This window comes from Corvus hawaiiensis, chromosome 3, assembly GCF_020740725.1.
Source record: "Corvus hawaiiensis isolate bCorHaw1 chromosome 3, bCorHaw1.pri.cur, whole genome shotgun sequence".
NCBI classification, from domain to species: Eukaryota; Metazoa; Chordata; class Aves; order Passeriformes; family Corvidae; genus Corvus; species Corvus hawaiiensis.
This window is the reverse complement of record NC_063215.1, coordinates 99,158,603-99,177,317: the sequence shown is the minus strand read 5'-3', so window position 1 is coordinate 99,177,317 and position 18,715 is coordinate 99,158,603. Positions and strand designations below refer to the sequence as shown.

Sequence of the window (18,715 nt, the reverse complement as noted above, 5' to 3'; positions counted from 1 at the left end):
GGTATCTTGTTTATTCAACAGTGTAAAAACTGGACCCTCTCACAGCGTGGTCAGAAGCCTCGTTGCCTGCAGGCACCTGCAGGATTTCCCAGTTGCCAGGAGTGGTTCCCCAGTCCTTCACTGTGACAGTGGCTTCCCCCAGTTGATGGGCAGACCTGGATGATGGTCAAAGGTTAGGGTAACTGGTGATGTGTCTTCCTTCATCACTGTAGGCAGTCTTTTGTAGTAATGATTACATGCATTGCTTAGCTTATCCTTTTGTCAATGTTTGCTGATGATTTGATGTACTGCTTACCTATCCTTTTGCAATTCTTTGCAGTTTTGAATTATGGTAAAAGACACTCCTGAAGTTGGTATCTATGTCTTCTGTGCTGACCCTGTCTGTGGGAAAAGCAGGGTTCCACACTGCTCTGGGCAATCTGTGCCCTTGCCTCAGTGCCTAGGTTGTGATTTATTTTGATAGTGTATTCCAAGATCCTCTGCTCTCTTTCCAGAAATTGTTACTGTATCTTCAAGAACCTTCAACCCAGGACCTGACCTGTGTGAGGCCAGGGGGAAAGGAGTGTTTTGTTTTTGTGTGTGTATTTTTTAAAAGCTCCCTGCCCAGGTTTTTCAGGGCTCTGTGTGGCATGTTTTTATCATGGCTGGCTTGGTTTTTGCCTAGGTAGAAGGTTTTCCTTTCCTTGTCTCCGAGAAGCTGCAGTAGCAATTTTTGGGCTGCCTTGAGGCAAATTGAGCAGCTGCTTGTCCGAGACCCGGGACATCATACCAGCAGGAGTGGAGCTTCCCTGCTCCAACCCAAACTGCTGCGAACCACACTGAGCTGTGGAGAGAACACACCAAGTTGCACTAACCCAGCTATTTTGCCTGCCATGACCATTCTGCTGTTCTTTGCCATGCGGAGGAGGTCGCTGTCAGACGAGCCACCAGGCCTTCGTCTGCTGCTGGGCTTCATCTGTTCCATGATGCTCCTGCCTTCCAAAGGGGAGAAGTTGATGCAATCTTGTATCGTGTATCAGGAATGGGTATTCTCCAGCATTTTGGGTCTCCTTTTGTTCTGGTGGAGTGGTGAGGTCTAACACTTTGATATGTACAAGCTATTTACTTTTTATTTTTTCCCGCCATTTGGTTTTTTAATAAAACTTTGTTGTTTGGGGTTTTTTTTCACTTTTATTTATTAGTATTCATTCCTTACTGGTGGAAAGGGATTATTGGAAATCTAAAGGATATAACTCAGATGGTTCTCTTTTAAATTGTCTCAAAATGAGACAAAATTTGTTGTCCAACTTAAGAGGAGAAAGAGAAAGTGGAAAATAAAAAAATAACATTTTTGTCTGAAAGAGTTTGTATTGGGTACAACAGTCAGTGTCCACCATGCTGCCTGGCACCTAGGCATGTGTGCTTATCCATATATAGTGGCAATCCTGGCCCTGGTATGTATCTTCTTCATATCAGGGACACGAGCCCTAATTGCCGTGTTGATATGCTCCATGCTTATAATTTATGGAAAGATAATATCAGAGGCAATTTGAGTTACTTGGGATGTGTATTCTCTGCTGTTTTCCTGTGCTGGTCTCGGCAGTCGTTTTTGGGGGTTTATTAATAATTACACTCAGTCTGTTGGGGGAAAAGTAGGGGATGATTTTTCCCATCTTTTTACCCCCTTTTTCCCCTTCAGATCTGGCATGCCACCTTTTGAGAATATACCATTCCCTCTGAATGTTAAAGATGCCATATTTTTTTGTTAATTCTGCTAACTCTCCTCCATACAACCTATAGCACGTTTAGAATCAGGGCTGAAATTTCCATAGAGGTTGTCCAGATATCTGCCCCAGTGGTGGAAAATCCTGAGTGGTGTGGGATGTGAGAGGACATATGCCAAACCCCGAAGGAATTCTCTGCCCTGATAGATTAGAACTTCCCCTCTAAACAAATTCAGAATCCAGCTGAGGTGGGGAAATAGCTGAAAGAAAATTGCAATGACAGCTCTAAAGAGAAGAAGCTCATTGCAACGTGCTGGGCCCTGGCTAATGGTTATCGCACACTGCTAGACACTGTAGGGCAGCAGGTACAGCCAGAGGAGCAGGAGGATGAATCAGCAGACACCCCAGGCACTCAGGCTGCAGCTAAACCAGACAGGGAGCCTAAACCAGTAGCAATTGCCCCTGTCCAGAGAAGGAAGTACAAAACCAAATCCATTTGCCCAGTGAATGATGATGGGGAGCCAGGACCCTCACAGCCAGCAAAGGAATTGGAACCAGAAATAATCACCAAGTCTCCATCCTTAGAAAGCCTTCACAGTCTGAGAAAAGATCTCACCCAATGGCCCAACGAGTCTATATTAAGTTGGTTGGAATGAATCTGGGACACTGCAGGCTATGGTATGATTTTGGATGGTCCTCAAGTGAGGCATTTGGGATCTCTGTCACATGATGCGGGTATTGGCCAGGGGATTGCAAGGAGGCCTGAACCTCTCAGCCTCTGGACATGGCTCTCAACAAGAGATAGAAAGATACCTTTGTCCAGATCTTCAGCTGCAGCAAGGCCTTTGGAAGACCATGGAGCAAAGAATCCATCACTTGAGGAAACTGGCTGTGCTAGAGATCCTTTTCTCAGATGACAACCAAACCACTAAGAGTCCAGACATGCTAAAATGTACGGCAGTCATGTGGCTCAAACTTGCACGACTCGGGCCACAAGTGTACACCCCTGCCACAGCAACGCTGCAGTGAAAGGAGAGGGACGAGACAGTGGCTGCTCTGGTGGAGACAGTGGAGGCTCTGGTGTTATGAAGACACTGTGCATGGCCCAACAGAAGCAAAAGTCTCAGCTGTGGAAACAGACCTGGCAGAGCGTATACAGAAAGTGGAAGACAGGATTGAAGAGACCCAGCAGAAGCTCAGGAAGGAGATTAAAGAGGACCTTCTCCAAATCTTATGGGTACAGAGCAGATGCTTTCTTATCAGAGGCAGATGACCCTAGCTAGGGAGAGAGGGTACCCCCCACAAGCAGATCTGTGGTTCTTCCTGTGTGAGCATGGGGAAGATATGAGATAGGATGTGAAACTCACTTCTGTCCCGGCAGCACAGGTGTGTAAACTAAAGGAGGAAACTACTAACAGAGGGAATTCCACCAGAATGAATGTAGCTACAATTTCCAGTAACTGAGCTGCCAGGTGTAAGAGAAGCGAGGATGATATGTCTGATCCACTCAAAGGAATCTCTGGAATGTATACCAAGGGAGTGAATGGTAGCCAGGACAAGAGGGGCCCTGCCTCTATCCAGGGAGAGGCTGAGAAAAATCAGGTCTTTTGGACAGTGTGGATCTAATGCCCTGGCACATCAGAACCACAAAAATACAAGGCTTTGGTTGACACTGATGCACAATGTACCATTGTGACATGTGGGGACCGAACCTGTTTCCATTGTTGGGACAATAGGAGGGTCACAGCAGTTGGCTCCATTGGAAGCTGAGGTGAGCTTGACTGGGAAGGAGTGGAGGAAACTACTGTGACTGGTCCAGAGGCCCTGTGTATTCTGGGCATAGATTTCCTCAGGAGTGGTTATTTCAAAGACCCAAAAGGACTCAGGTGGGCTTTTGGAATCGCTGCTGTGAAGACAGAGGGCATTAGGCACCTTGCCTGGTGCCTCAGAGGATGTAGAGGGATTCCTTGTGGAACAGGGGCATATGATACCTCTGGAAAAATTGGATAACCCAGGGTTGCTGAGGAAAAACCCCCGAACTGGCCCCTGGCTGCAGGCAAGCCTGGAAGACACCTGGCTGCAGGCAGCATTGAAAGTCCTTGTCAAAGTTATACACTGGTTGTCTACCCTGTGGATTAGAGGCCATCTAGAGGGACTGGGCATGAATCTTTGCAAAGTAGATATAAGCTTGCATAGGTAAACAATAAAGCGGAGAACGATGCTCAAATCGCATCGATGTACATGTTGTTTATCTGGCCAGCTCTTCAGTACTCAAGCCCCAAAAAGAGGACCCTTCTGCAGTAGGACTCCTGAGGGTAGAAGAACAGCAGGTACTGATGGCCACCACTACAGTACGTCATTGGCAATAGCACACAAACCGAGACTCCATGATCCCCGTACATAATAAGATCTGTGAGCTGGAGAGCCAGGGAGTGGTCAGTAAGACCCGTTCATGCTTCAACAGTCCCATCTGGCCTGTGTGCAAGTCTGATGGGGAATGGAGACTAACAGTTGACTATCGTGGCCTAAATGAACTTAAACCATCACTGAGCGCTGCTGTGCTGGATATGTTGGAGCTCCAGTACGAGCTGAGTCCAAGGCAGTGAAGTGGTACGCCGCTATTGACATTGCCGATGCATTCTTCTCCATTCCTCTGGCAGCAGAGTGCAGGCCTCAGTTTGCTTTCACGTGGAGGGGAGTTCAGTACACCTGGAACTGACTGCCCCGGGGGTAGAAGCACAGTCCCACCATCTGCCATGGACTGATCCAGGCTGCACTGGAAAAGGAGGAGACTCCAGAACAGCCACAGTGCATTGATGACATCATTGTATGAGGGAACATGGCAGGGGAGGTTTACAAGAAAGGAGAGATGTAGATACAAAAAATGCTGCTAGCAAGGATTTTCTTGCTATTTTCTAAGTCCATGAGAGACTTTTCTCTCACACAGAAGAGGTAGCAGGGAATGTAAACAACCAAGCCACCTGCAACCTTGAAAAGTCTTGTTTATGGTATAGTAGAAAAATATTTTGACAATGGATGTTTTAGGATTTTAGCCAATCACCGCCAAGGGGTTGCTGATCCTTTGTCCAATTAGACTATGAAGAAAAAAGTCTATAAAAGAGTTTGTAAAATAATTTAAAAAATCAATCTTGCTGCACAATTCCTGCTTGTTGGATCTTCTCTCCTCCTCCTCCCTATGGCTGCAGGACACGGTGATATCCCGTAGGAACCAGGCCTGCAGTAATAGAAAGAGAATAATCCAGAGTCTTCTGAAAGCAGGTTTTGCTATCAAATGAAATAAAGTCAAAAGGCCTGCCCAGGAAATTCAGTTCCTAGGGGTGAAGTGGCAAGATGGATGCAGACAGAGTCCAACAGATGTGATTAATAAGATAACTGCTATGTCCCCACCAACCAGAAAGAAAGAAACACAAGCTTTACCATGGGCTTTTGGAGAATGCACATCCCGGAATCTAGCAGACTGTAAGACCTCTCTACCTCGTGACATGAAAGAAAAATGATTTTGAGTGGGGCCCTGAGCAACAGCAAGCCTTTGAGCAGATCAAGCACAAGATTGCCCATGTAGTAGCATTTATGCCTGTCAGGACAGGACAGGATGTGAAGAATGTGCTCTACACCATATCCAGGGAGAATGGTCCGTCCTGGAGCCTCTGGCAGAAGGGACCTGGGGACACCTGAGGACAGCCTCTTGGATTTGGCATACAGAGGATCTGAGGCCAGAAACACCCCAACTGAGAAAGAGATTCTTGCAGCCTATGAAGGGGTTCAAGCTGCCTCAGAAGTGACTGGCACGGAAGCACAGCTCCTTCTGGTACCCTGACTACCAGTGCTGAGCTGGATGTTTAAAGGAAAGGTTCCCTCAATATATCATGCCACAGATGCTGCCTAGAGTAAATGGATGCCCCTCATATCACAGTGAGCTCGAATAGGAAACCCAAATCACCCTGAGATCTTGGAAGTCATTGTAAACTGGTCCAAAGAGCTTTTGATAATCATCAGAAGAGGAAGAACAGGTAATGTGCTGAGGAAGCTCCACCATATAACCAGCTACCGGAGAGTGAAAGATGGTGCACCCTCTTCACTGATGGATCCTCCATGTTGTAGGAACCAGTAGGAAATGGAAAACAGCTGTATGGAGCCCTACGTGGTGAGTTGCAGAAGCTACTGAAGGACAAGGTGGATCCAGCTAGACTGCAGAGTTGAAAGCCGTCCAGCTTTGGACATTGCTGTGTGAGAGAAGTGGCCAACACTCTACCTCTACTCTGACTGGTGGATGGTAGCAAATGTGCTGGGGGTGGCTGGAAAGGTGGAAAAAGGCCAAATGCAGTGTAGAGGAAAACCAGTCTGGGCTGCTGAAGAATGGCAAGACATCGCTGCCTGGGTAGAGAAGCTGACTGTTAAAGTCTGTGATGTGGACGTCCACATGCCCAAGAGTCAGGCTAATGAGGAGCATGGCAATAATGAAAAGGTGGATCAGGCTGCAAAATTGAGGTGTTACAGAGAGGTTTGGATTGGCAACACAAGGAGAAGTCATTCCTAGCTCAATGGACCCATGATGCCTCAGGTCAGCAGGGCACAGATGCCTATAAGTGGGCACAAGACCGAGGGAAAGATTTAAACATGGACAGTGTCTTGCAGGTTATCCATAATTGTGAGACATGCTGATAAGAAACGGGCAATAGCTTTACAGTTAGAGGGTAGCTCTGCACGTGTCTTCCCCAAGAAGTTGCAGGATGCCCTACCACGTATTTTTCTCCCCAACATGAATATTGTGGGGTTGAATAAATGGGTATAAAATCTTGGATTGAATTTGTACAGTTTGGAGATGATTTCTTGATTAGCGAGTTGAGATAAGAAGGTTCTTGCCCATCCTGTGGTGATTATGTGCAGCACTCAGGCAGACAAGCACACCAAGCTGTAGTTTGAGTCTGTGCAGCTGGCTCTCTGATTGCCCCTTCTCTCCATTTGCCAGGCTCATATAGCCCTCTCATCTTCCTTGACTCCTCCCTTTCTCTGCCCTTGTCTCATCCCAAATATGGAGCCAAGCTGAGGGATCTTTTCCCCCTGGCCGCCAGGCTGGCCCCTCCTGTGAACAGACTTGGTGTTGCAGCTGCTGTTGGCCCACTCACCCTGGCCTTCCATGGCATTCCAGGGGTGCTCTCTTACTGTTCCTGCCAGGTTCCTCTCCCCACAATGACCCCAGCCCTTCCTTTGAGTATCTCTCAAGTGTGACCACCTGGCACATCCATCACCCTTTAGTACTCATGAAATCTGGCTCTGCCTAGGGCACTGGCACTCCTGTCAGGAGTCAGGAGTTTCCCTGGTCATGCTTGGGAGTTTCCCAGGTGTGGTGTTCCCTTAGCCCAGGCTCATACCCTGGGCCCTAATGCCCAGCCCATGTGTCTTTGAGCACCACCCCCAAGGTGTCTGCTCTTTTCCTATCCCCTTGCTAGGCTTGATGTACCAGGTTCCTGCAGCCCATGGTGGCTGAGAGCACTCTCCTCTCTGCCCAGGCACTTGGGAGCTCTTTGGAGCCACTCTGTCCCTTTGTGCCCAATGGCTCCTTCTGCAGGTGCTGAGCGTGGCAGTCCTTGCCTTGCCCAGGAGTTGGAATTGCACTGAAAAGATGGTTCCCTGTGAACAAAGGTAATTTTTATTTCAACAACTAAATCAACTGCAGTGTTTGCACGCACACAGGAGAGGAGTGTGGTCAGGACAGAGCAGGTTTATGACACTGAGGCTGCCTTTGGATCAGTAGGCATTGGCCCAGCTAGAAACACTTGCTGTGCACTGCAGCAATGCTCTGGATGCTGTTTGTCCTGCTGCTCAAGAAGCATTTTCAACATTCATTGTGCCCATCTGGACCAGGATCCAGTTGTAGAAGAACTGAGTGGAGGTGTAGATTCCAGGACGCCGTGCTCTGCCACAGCTTTTTCCCCAGCTGGTCACTCCGATGACCCACCAGTAGTCAGCGTTGTTGTCTTGGCACATGAGAGGACCACCGCTGTCACCCTGCAGGGGAGCAGACAGGATTAAGGTGGTGTTGGGTGGTCCCTGTCAGCACTGGGGCTGTCTGCTTGTCTCCCACAGTGCCTGTGCCAGAGCTGCATTCCGGGCAGAGCAAGGCTCTGCTCAGGGGCTGGAGCCTCCAGAAACCCATCTGCAAGAGGCTTGGTGTCCTGTAAGGGCAGTGCTCTCTGTCCTCTCTGCACAGGGCTCCTGGATGTGCAGAGGATGGATATTTGGCACCTGGATCTCTGGGTTGCCAAGAACACTAGTTGGGCTTTCTGGCACAAGGGGGCCCTGGGCAAGCAGGTGTGGCTGGGGAGTGTGCAGGAAGCCCCCACAGCGGTGGGGAGCCGGGGCTGGGAGGGCGACTGAGTGGCCGGGCAGAGCAGGCCCTGGGCTGTGTTGGGGCGGTGCTGCCCGGGCTGCCCGCGCTGCTGGGGGCTGAGGGGCTCGTGGCACGCTCCTACCTGGCAGGTGTCGATGGTGCCCTGTGGGTAACCAGCACACAGGTTGTGGGTGTGGATTTCCCCTGCGTACCAGCCGCTGCTGTTGCAGAGCTTGGCATTGATGAGCTGGACCTTGGCCTCCTGCAGGTGATCACTTGATTTTTGAGCTGTGAGCAGAGCAAGGAATGAGCACCCAGCAGCTCCTTGCCTGTTCTCCTCCCCTTTCTTGAGAGATGGATCCCATTCCCAAGGGCTTGGCTTTGCCTCTGCAGAGGCTCTGGGGTGCTGTTTCTCTGCTGCCTGCCTTTGGGGACCAGAGCAGGTCCATCTCTGCAGAGGTGTACGTCCCACAGCCTGACTTTGGCCTCTGCTGTGGGGAAGCCCAAGCTGTGTCCCCAGTGTGCTGAGCTGGCTCAGGAGTCCCTCTTGGGAACTCACCTTTTGCACTGGTGGCACCCCAGCCAGCAACCCAGCAGTTATGCGCATGTGACACTGATACTCCTAGGATAGCATCAGCCACACAGGCCAGCTGGATGTAGGAACTGCACTGGACAGGCTTGTTCAGTTCCAGCAAGGCAATGTCATTGCTCATGTCATGTCTCTTATATTTTTCATGATGCAGTAGCTTCTTAATTCGGCGCACTTCTGCACCAGGACCTGGCTGAGTCAACTGGGTGGCCCCAATCACCACGTACAGGGTACTGACATTACTGGAAGGCAGATGGAGAGAGGGCTGAGAGGGAGCAGAGCCATGCACCACAGCAGCCCAGCAGCTGACAGACCTCTGTGTGGCATGGCACAGAGGGAGCAGTGCTCTGGCAGGTGTGAGTGCCCTCCCACGCCTTAGGGTGGGGGAATGTTGAGCTGGAGGCTGCTAGGGAGCCTTGGCATGAGCCCAGGCTTCTCTTCTTCTCAGCAGTGTGGAAGTGGGGATGACTGAGAGCAAAGGGGATGGGAGTAGCAGGTGGTGGTGCACACAGGGCACCTGCTGGTGTTGTGGAGATGTGCCCATTCCCTGCCCCTTCTTACAAAATGAAGTCGAAGCAGTGGGCTGCTGTGAGGACCCACTTGGCTCTGATGAGGGATCCTCCACATAGATGCTTTGTGCCTGCTACCCTGGGAAGCTGGATGCTGACGATCCAGGGCCAGGCCCCTGGCTTGGCATTCGTGCCACCCACGACGCGTGTCATGCTGAAGTCATGACTTCTGTTCGCAGAGTCAGACACCATGGGTCTAAGTCCGCAGGTCCCTCTGCAAGCAGAAAGTCATTTCCATGCTGCTCCATGGCCTGCTGTGGCTCAGGCTGAAGCTCAGCCCTCTGCCCTCCCCACAAGGGCTTGCACGCACAGCAGCCCAGGGAATTCCATGGGGTGTGCGTCTGTCCGTGCCAGCACCTGGCTGCTGGCAAGGAGCTGAGGCTTGCCCATGGCGGGTGGGAAGCCGTGGCCCGGCCATGGGGGACAGGCAGGGCCCCCTCCAGGGAAGGCCCCAAGTGTTGGCCTGGCTCCCTCCCAGGGCCTGGGGCCACTTACCCACAGTTGTCCCATGTGCCGTGCGCCAGCCCGGCAGCGGTCAGCAGGACGAGGAGGCCGAGCCAATTCATGGCTGCCAGAGGCACGTGTCAGCTGCAAGCACTGAGGGATCCGGGCAGCAGCACAGCCACAGCCGCAGTGCCCGCAGCAGCCGCGCTGCCCGTGGTGCCCTCGGCCCTGGGGCTGATGTCACAGAGGGGTGGGTTCCGTGTCCTGGGCACTGCGGCCTGTGGCCCGGGGGCCACTGGGGGAGGGGCAACATCGAATGGAGGAGCCATGGAATGGTTTGGGCTGGAAGGCACCTTGGAAATCATCTAGCCCTGACCCTGACTGTCTACCATGGGCAGGGAGGGATAGCTTGCAGTAGACCCAGGTGTCCAGAGTGTCCTGAGCTTGCCTTGAGAGCTGTCCTTGAACGAACCCATGCCAGTGTCTCAGCAGCCTCACCAGCAAGAATTCCTTCCCAGTATCTCATCACAAGCTACCCTCTGTCACTGTCAAGCCACTGCCCCATGTCCTATCAGTGCCTGCCCTTGGAAGAAGGCTCTCTGCAGCTTTCTTTAGGCCCCTCTTCTTGCGGGATGAGGCTGGGCAGTCCCCGGGGCAGGCAGCTGCTGAGGAATCCATTTGGGGCAGGGAGCTGGGTGTGCAGCTGCAGTGCCAGCTGCAGATTGAGCTCTGGCTGGGGGGAGCCCGGGACCAGGGGCCGTGAGCTGCCCAGCCTTTGCATAACCGAGGGCACGGGGAGCTGAGGTGCCAGCCAGGGATTTGAATGGACACGGAGAGCTGCAGCAGGAGCTGGTGGCTCTTTATGGAATGAGACATCTGTGAGTCTGCTGGGGGAATCCCGGGGCTGAACGGGTACGGAAACCCGCTCTGACTGGGTGAGAGTGGAGTGTGTAGGGAATCAAATGGGGCACTCATTGGCTCACTGGAGCCAGCCGTGCCTCCAGAATGGTCACACAGGGGAGAGGAGTTCCCTCAGCACTTTGGCAGCCCAGATGAGACCCAAGGGCAGGACTGCTAGATCATCTGTGAACAGACTTGGTGTTGTTGATGGTGTTGGCCCACTCACCTTGGCCTTCCATGGCATTCCTGGGGTGCTCTCCTACTGTTCCTGCCAGGTTCCTCTCCCCACAATGACCCCAGCCCTTCCTTTGAGTATCTCTCAAGTGTGACCACCTGGCACATCCATCACCCTTTAGTACTCATGAAATCTGGCTCTGCCTAGGGCACTGGCACTCCTGTCAGGAGCCAGCAGTTTCCCTGGTCATGTTTGGGAGTTTCCCAGGTGTGGTGTTCCCTTAGCCCAGGCTCATACCCTGGGCCCTAATGCCCAGCCCATGTGTCTTTGAGCACCACCCCCAAGGTGTCTGCTCTTTTCCTATCCCCTTGCTAGGCTTGATGTACCAGGTTCCTGCAGCCCATGGTGGCTGAGAGCACTCTCCTCTCTGCCCAGGCACTTGGGAGCTCTTTGGAGCCACTCTGTCCCTTTGTGCCCAATGGCTCCTTCTGCAGGTGCTGAGCGTGGCAGTCCTTGCCTTGCCCAGGAGTTGGAATTGCACTGAAAAGATGGTTCCCTGTGAACAAAGGTAACTTTATTTCAACAACTAAATCAACTGCAGTGTTTGCCTGCACACAGGACAGGAGCAAGCACAGGACAGAGCAGGTTTATGACACTGAGGCTGCCTTTGGATCAGCAGGCATTGCCCAGCAGCAAAGGTTGTGGTGCACTGCAGCACACTCTGGATGCTGTTTGTCCTGCTGCTCAAGAAGTCTTTTCAATGGTGTCCAGGCCAATGTGCACCCCAATCCAATCATAGAAGTACTGAGTGGAGGTGTAAACTCCGGGCTGCTTTGCTCTGGCACAGCCTCTTCCCCAGCTGGTCACTCCGACAATCCAGAAGTAGTCAGCGTTTTTCTCTTGGCACATGAGAGGACCACCGCTGTCACCCTGCAGGGGAGCAGACAGGATTAAGGTGGTATTGGGTGGTCCCTGTCAGCACTGGGGCTGTCTGCTTGTCTCCCACAGTGCCTGTGCCAGAGCTGCATTCCGGGCAGAGTCAGGCTCTGCTCAGGGGCTGGAGCCTCCAGAAACCCATCTGCAAGAGGCTTGGTGTCCTGTAAGGGCAGTGCTCTCTGTCCTCTCTGCACAGGGCTCCTGGATGTGCAGAGGATGGATATTTGGCACCTGGATCTCTGGGTTGCCAAGAACACTAGTTGGGCTTTCTGGCACAAGGGGGCCCTGGGCAAGCAGGTGTGGCTGGGGAGTGTGCGGGAAGCCCCCACAGCGGTGGGGAGCCGGGGCTGGGAGGGCGACTGAGTGGCCGGGCAGAGCAGGCCCTGGGCTGTGTTGGGGCGGTGCTGCCCGGGCTGCCCGCGCTGCTGGGGGCTGAGGGGCTCGTGGCACGCTCCTACCTGGCAGGTGTCGATGGTGCCCTGTGGGTAACCAGCACACAGGTTGTGGGTGTGGATTTCCCCTGTGTACCAGCCGCTGCTGTTGCAGAGCTTGGTATCAATGAGCTGGACCTTGGCCTCCTGTAGGACATCACTTGAGTTTTGAGCTGTGAGCAGAGCAAGGAATGAGCCCCCAGCAGCTCCTTCCCAATTCTACCCCACTGCCTGGGGGCGATCCCATTCCCTAGGGCTTGGCTTTGCCTCTGCAGAGGCACTGGGGTGCTGGGTCTCTGCTGCCTGCCTTTGAGGACCAGAGCAGGTCCATCTCTGCAGAGGCGTACGTCCCACAGCCTGACTTTGGCCTCTGCTGTGGGGAAGCCCAAGCTGTGTCCCCAGTGTGCTGAGCTGGCTCAGGAGTCCCTCTTGGGAACTCACCTCTTGCAGCAGTGGCACCCCAGCCAGCCACCCAGCAGTTCTGCAGCTCTGACACTCTTAGGATGGGGTCAGCCACACAGGCCAGCTGGACGTAGGGATTGCAGTGGACAGGTTTGTTCAGTTCCAGCAAGGCAATGTCGTTACTTTTGTCATTTTTATTATAGCGTTCATGACGCACTAACTTCTTAATCCGGCGCAGTTGTGCCCCAGGGCCCGGTTTAGTGAGCTGCGTGGCCCCAATCACCACATACACCATGCTGATTTTCCTGGAAAGCAGATGGAGAAAGGGCTGAGAGGGAGCAGAGCCATGCACCACAGCAGCCCAGCAGCTGACAGACCTCTGCGTGGCATGGCACAGAGGGAGCAGTGCTCTGGCAGGTGTGAGTGCCCTCCCACAGCTTAGGGTGGGGAAATGCTGAGGTGGAAGCTACTAGGGAGCCTTGGCCTGAGCCCAGGCTTCTCTTCAGCAGTGTGGCAGCTGGGCTGACTGAGAGCAAAGGGGATGGGAGTAGCAGGTGGTGCTGCCAACAGGGCACCTGCTGGTGTTGTGGGGATGTCCCCATTTCCGGCACCTCCTTACCTGATGGGGTCGAAGCAGTGGGCTGCTGTGAGGACCCACTCTGCAGTGATGAGAGACCCGCCACACAGATGTCTTGTGCCTGGTATTGCGGGATGCTTAAGGCTGACGATCCAGGGCCAGGCTCCTGGCTTGGCATCAGTGCCACCCACGACGCGCATCATTCCATCGTCAGGACCCATGTACTCATACTCATACACCATGGGTCTAAGTCCACATATCCCTCTGCAAGCAGAAAGTCATTTCCATGCTGCTCCGTGGCCTGCTGTGGCTCAGGCTGAAGCTCAGCCCTCTGCCCTCCCCACAAGGGCTTGCACGCACAGCAGCCCAGGGAATTCCATGGGGTGTGCGTCTGTCCGTGCCAGCACCTGGCTGCTGGCAAGGAGCTGAGGCTTGCCCATGGCGGGTGGGAAGCCGTGGCCCGGCCATGGGGGACAGGCAGGGCCCCCTCCAGGGAAGGCCCCAAGTGTTGGCCTGGCTCCCTCCCAGGGCCTGGGGCCACTTACCCACAGTTGTCCCATGTGCCGTGCGCCAGCCCGGCAGCGGTCAGCAGGACGAGGAGGCCGAGCCAATTCATGGCTGCCAGAGGCACGTGTCAGCTGCAAGCACTGAGGGATCCGGGCAGCAGCACAGCCACAGCCGCAGTGCCCGCAGCAGCCGCGCTGCCCGTGGTGCCCTCGGCCCTGGGGCTGATGTCACAGAGGGGTGGGTTCCGTGTCCTGGGCACTGCGGCCTGTGGCCCGGGGGCCACTGGGGGAGGGGCAACATCGAATGGAGGAGCCATGGAATGGTTTGGGCTGGAAGGCACCTTGGAAATCATCTAGCCCTGACCCTGACTGTCTACCATGGGCAGGGAGGGATAGCTTGCAGTAGACCCAGGTGTCCAGAGTGTCCTGAGCTTGCCTTGAGAGCTGTCCTTGAACGAACCCATGCCAGTGTCTCAGCAGCCTCACCAGCAAGAATTCCTTCCCAGTATCTCATCACAAGCTACCCTCTGTCACTGTCAAGCCACTGCCCCATGTCCTATCAGTGCCTGCCCTTGGAAGAAGGCTCTCTGCAGCTTTCTTTAGGCCCCTCTACTTGCGGGATGAGGCTGGGCAGTCCCCGGGGCAGGCAGCTGCTGAGGAATCCATTTGGGGCAGGGAGCTGGGTGTGCAGCTGCAGTGCCAGCTGCAGATTGAGCTCTGGCTGGGGGGAGCCCGGGACCAGGGGCCGTGAGCTGCCCAGCCTTTGCATAACCGAGGGCACGGGGAGCTGAGGTGCCAGCCAGGGATTTGAATGGACACGGAGAGCTGCAGCAGGAGCTGGTGGCTCTTTATGGAATGAGACATCTGTGAGTCTGCTGGGAGAATCCCGGGGCTGAACGGGTATGGAAACCCGCTCTGACTGGGTGAGAGTGGAGTGTGTAGGGAATCAAATGGGGCACTCATTGGCTCGCTGGAGCCAGCCGTGCCTCCAGAATGGTCACACAGGGGAGAGGAGTTCCCTCAGCACTTTGGCAGCCCAGATGAGACCCAAGGGCAGGACTGCTAGATCATCTGTGAACAGACTTGGTGTTGTTGATGGTGTTGGCCCACTCACCTTGGCCTTCCATGGCATTCCTGGGGTGCTCTCCTACTGTTCCTGCCAGGTTCCTCTCCCCACAATGACCCCAGCCCTTCCTTTGAGTATCTCTCAAGTGTGACCACCTGGCACATCTATCACCCTTTAGTACTCATGAAATCTGGCTCTGCCTAGGGCACTGGCACTCCTGTCAGGAGCCAGCAGTTTCCCTGGTCATGCTTGGGAGTTTCCCAGGTGTGCTGTTCCTTTAGCTCAGGCTCATACCCTGGGCCCTAATGCCCCGCCCATGTGTCTTTGAGCACCACCCCCAAGGTGTCTGCTCTTTTCCTATCCCCTTGCTAGGCTTGATGTACCAGGTTCCTGCAGCCCATGGTGGCTGAGAGCACTCTCCTCTCTGCCCAGGCACTTGGGAGCTCTTTGGAGCCACTCTGTCCCTTTGTGCCCAATGGCTCCTTCTGCAGGTGCTGAGCGTGGCAGTCCTTGCCTTGCCCAGGAGTTGGAATTGCACTGAAAAGATGGTTCCCTGTGAACAAAGGTAACTTTATTTCTACAACTGAATCAACTGCAGTGTTTGCACGCACACAGGAGAGGATTGTGGTCGGGACAGAGCAGGTTTTTGACACTGATGCTGCCTTTGGATCAGTAGGCATTGCCCGGGCAGCAAATGGTTGCAGTGCACTACAGCACACTGTGGATCCTTCCTGTCTTGCTGGTCAGGGAGCACTTCCAAATGGGCTCAGGCCCATTTGGGCCAGAATCCAGTCATAGAAGTACTGAGCGGAGGTGTAGACTCCAGGCAGATTTGCTCTGGCGCAGCCTCTTCCCCAGCTGGTCACTCCAATGACCCACCAGGAGTCAGCGTTGTTGTCTTGGCACATGAGAGGACCACCGCTGTCACCCTGCAGGGGAGCAGACAGGATTAAGGTGGTGTTGGGTGGTCCCTGTCAGCACTGGGGGTGTCTCTGTGTCTCCCACAGCCCCTGCCAGAGTGGTATTCAGGTGCTTGGGCCTCCAGAAATTTGACTGTGAGTGGATTGAGTTTCTGTAAAGTAGTGCTCTCTGTCCTCTCTGCACAGGGCTCCTGGATGTGCAGAGGATGGACATTTGGCACCTGGATCTCTGGGTTGCCAAGAACACTAGTTGGGCTTTCTGGCACAAGGGGGCCCTGGGCAAGCAGGTGTGGCTGGGGAGTGTGCAGGAAGCCCCCACAGCGGTGGGGAGCCGGGGCTGGGAGGGCGACTGAGTGGCCGGGCAGAGCAGGCCCTGGGCTGTGTTGGGGCGGTGCTGCCCGGGCTGCCCGCGCTGCTGGGGGCTGAGGGGCTCGTGGCACGCTCCTACCTGGCAGGTGTCGATGGTGCCCTGTGGGTAACCAGCACAGAGGTTGTAGGGGTGGACGTTGCCTGCGTACCAGCCGCTGCTGTTGCAGAGTTTGGTATCGATGAGCTGGACTTTGGCCTCCTGGAGGTGATCGCTCGAGTTTTCATCTGTGAGCACAGAAAGGAATGAGCACCCAGCAGCTCCTTGCCTGTTCTCCTCCCCTTTCTTGGGGGACGGATCCCATTCCCTAGGGCTTGGCTTTGCCTCTGCAGAGGCACTGGGGTGCTGTTTCTCTGCTGCCTGCCTTTGAGGACCAGACCAGGTCCATCTCTGCAGAGGCATACGTCCCACAGCCTGACTTTGGCCTCTGCTGTGGGGAAGCCCAAGCTGTGTCCCCAGTGTGCTGAGCTGGCTCAGGAATCTCTCTTGGGAACTCACCTCCTTCAGTGGTTGAACCCCAGCCAGCAATCCAGCAGTTCTGCAGCTCTGACACTCTTAGGATGGGGTCAGCCACACAGGCCAGCTGGATGTAGGAACTGCACTGGACAGGCTCATTTAGTTCCAGCAAGGCAATGTCGTTACTTATATCACTTCTCTCATATTTTTCATGACGCAGTAGCTTCTTAATTCGGCGCACTTCTGCACCAGGACCTGGCTGAGTCAACTGGGTGGCCCCAATCACCACATACAGGGTACTGACATTACTGGAAGGCAGATGGAGAGAGGGCTGAGAGGGAGCAGAGCCATGCACCACAGCAGCCCAGCAGCTGACAGACCTCTGCGTGGCATGGCACAGAGGGAGCAGTGCTCTGGCAGGTGTGAGTGCCCTCCCACAGCTTAGGGTGGGGGAATGTTGATCTGTAGGCTGCTAGGAAGCCTTGGCATGAGCCCAGGCTTCTCCTGAGCAGTGTGGCAGTGGGGATGACTGAGAGCAAAGGGGTTAGGTGTAGCAGGTGGTGCTGCACACAGGGCACCTGCTGGTATTGTGGGGATGTCCACATTCCCTGCTCCTCCTTACTTGATCTCGTCGAAGCAGTGGGCTGCTGTGAGGACCCACTGAGTGCTGATGAGGGACCCTCCACACCAATGCTCTGGGTCTGGTAGCCATGGATGCTGGATGCTGACCATCCAGGGCCAGGCCCCTGGCTTGGCACCTGCTCCACCCACGATGCGTGTCATGCCATAGTCATGAGGTATGTAGTCAGACACCATGGGTCGGAGGCCGCAAGTCCATCTGCAAGCAGGAAGTCATTTCCATGCTGTGGCTCAGGCTGAAGCTCAGCCCTCTGCCCTCCCCACAAGGGCTTGCACGCACAGCAGCCCAGGGAATTCCATGGGGTGTGCGTCTGTCCGTGCCAGCACCTGGCTGCTGGCAAGGAGCTGAGGCTTGCCCATGGCGGGTGGGAAGCCGTGGCCCGGCCATGGGGGACAGGCAGGGCCCCCTCCAGGGAAGGCCCCAAGTGTTGGCCTGGCTCCCTCCCAGGGCCTGGGGCCACTTACCCACATGTGTTCTGTATGCTGTGGGCCAGCCCAGCCGCAGCGGTCAGCAGGACGAGGAGGCCGAGCCAATTCATGGCTGCCAGAGGCACGTGTCAGCTGCAAGCACTGAGGGATCCGGGCAGCAGCACAGCCACAGCCCTAAACGTCACAGAGGGGTGGATTCTGTGTTCTGGACACTGGGGGGGTCTGTGCCATAGGGCCCATGGAGGGAATTGAGGAGCCTTAGATTGGTTTGGGTCGGAAGTGATCTTGGAGATCATCCAGCCCTGACCCCCTGTCATGGACAAGGAGGGATCTCTTGCACTAGACCCAGTTGCTCGGAGTCTGGCTCAGAAACTTGTCCTCAAACACTTTGAGGGATGGGGCATCCACAGCTTCTCTGGGCAACCTATGCCATTTCCTCAGCACCCTCATAGTCAAGAATTTCTTCCTAATATCTAACCTAAACCTACTCTCTCTCTTTTTGGAACCTTTCCCTCTTGTTGTTTGTTGTGCTGACTCTAAACAAACCATTGCCTGCATTTAATAAAGTGGAAATCTGTATGTAGCTTAATTATGCATTTTTGTAAACTGCATTAAGGCCTTTGATCACCAGGACCTATGTCAATGCAAATTATCGTTCTTACTGGAAATGTGTTGTTAATTTTGGATATTAAGTGTTTATCTGAATGTCTTTAAGAACTTTGCTTAAAATTATGGCAGATGTTTTTCAAAGTAGTTTTGTTTTCTGTAGCCATCCATAATGAATCTTTAAAAAGTAGGAACTACTGAAGGTATAACAAACACACAAAGGTTTATTCTGTAGCCAAAGGGTTAATATGAGTTTATCACTGCACTCAAGGCTGTCTTGAAATATCAACTTATTTGCTGAGTTATTCATTGCCTTATTTTATGCTTTCATTGGTATCTTGGTAGTTTGTAACTTGACTTCTTTATGTACAGCAAACCAGGCAATCTTAAACTGTTCACTATTCTCTAATAAAGAAAATTTTCATGTGATGAAAGCTTCACTAAAGAATGACAAACCATGTTGTTAATTTAATTTCTTGCATACTCTTTAGTAATTCAGTCAACATTACTAGTGACTGGGCATGTTACAATTCTAAAATGTCATTAAATAGTTTTCCTTACAGGCTTTACAAAGTTTAATTAGAGCATCTGCAAATGCCCTAGACATTTCTCTCAACTTTTCCCACACTATGACCTTGTTTTTGAAGA

At 53.5% G+C, this 18,715-nt stretch overlaps 3 protein-coding genes across 3 annotated transcripts; all 3 read right to left on the bottom strand.

Moving 5' to 3' along the window:
• Positions 1-7,547: 7,547 nt before the first annotated feature.
• LOC125322358 (acrosin-like) lies at positions 7,548-9,871 on the bottom strand. Its single transcript, XM_048296011.1, has 5 exons — positions 9,709-9,871; positions 9,206-9,427; positions 8,615-8,886; positions 8,198-8,343; positions 7,548-7,733 (listed from the first exon to the last, which is right to left on the bottom strand). The coding sequence occupies exons 1-5, from the start codon at positions 9,777-9,779 to the stop codon at positions 7,548-7,550; spliced, it is 897 nt and encodes a 298-aa protein (XP_048151968.1). The 5' UTR covers positions 9,780-9,871.
• Positions 9,872-11,311: 1,440 nt separating this feature from the next.
• LOC125323802 (acrosin-like) lies at positions 11,312-13,786 on the bottom strand. The gene is made up of 5 exons (XM_048299079.1): positions 13,624-13,786; positions 13,121-13,342; positions 12,541-12,806; positions 12,127-12,272; positions 11,312-11,662 (listed from the first exon to the last, which is right to left on the bottom strand). The coding sequence occupies exons 1-5, from the start codon at positions 13,692-13,694 to the stop codon at positions 11,477-11,479; spliced, it is 891 nt and encodes a 296-aa protein (XP_048155036.1). The 5' UTR covers positions 13,695-13,786; the 3' UTR covers positions 11,312-11,476.
• A 1,601-nt stretch (positions 13,787-15,387) lies between these two features.
• LOC125322357 (acrosin-like) lies at positions 15,388-17,392 on the bottom strand. The gene is made up of 5 exons (XM_048296010.1): positions 17,313-17,392; positions 17,016-17,231; positions 16,436-16,701; positions 16,019-16,164; positions 15,388-15,579 (listed from the first exon to the last, which is right to left on the bottom strand). Exons 1-5 carry the CDS (start codon positions 17,390-17,392, stop codon positions 15,394-15,396), a joined length of 894 nt encoding a protein of 297 aa, XP_048151967.1. The 3' UTR covers positions 15,388-15,393.
• Positions 17,393-18,715: the final 1,323 nt, after the last annotated feature.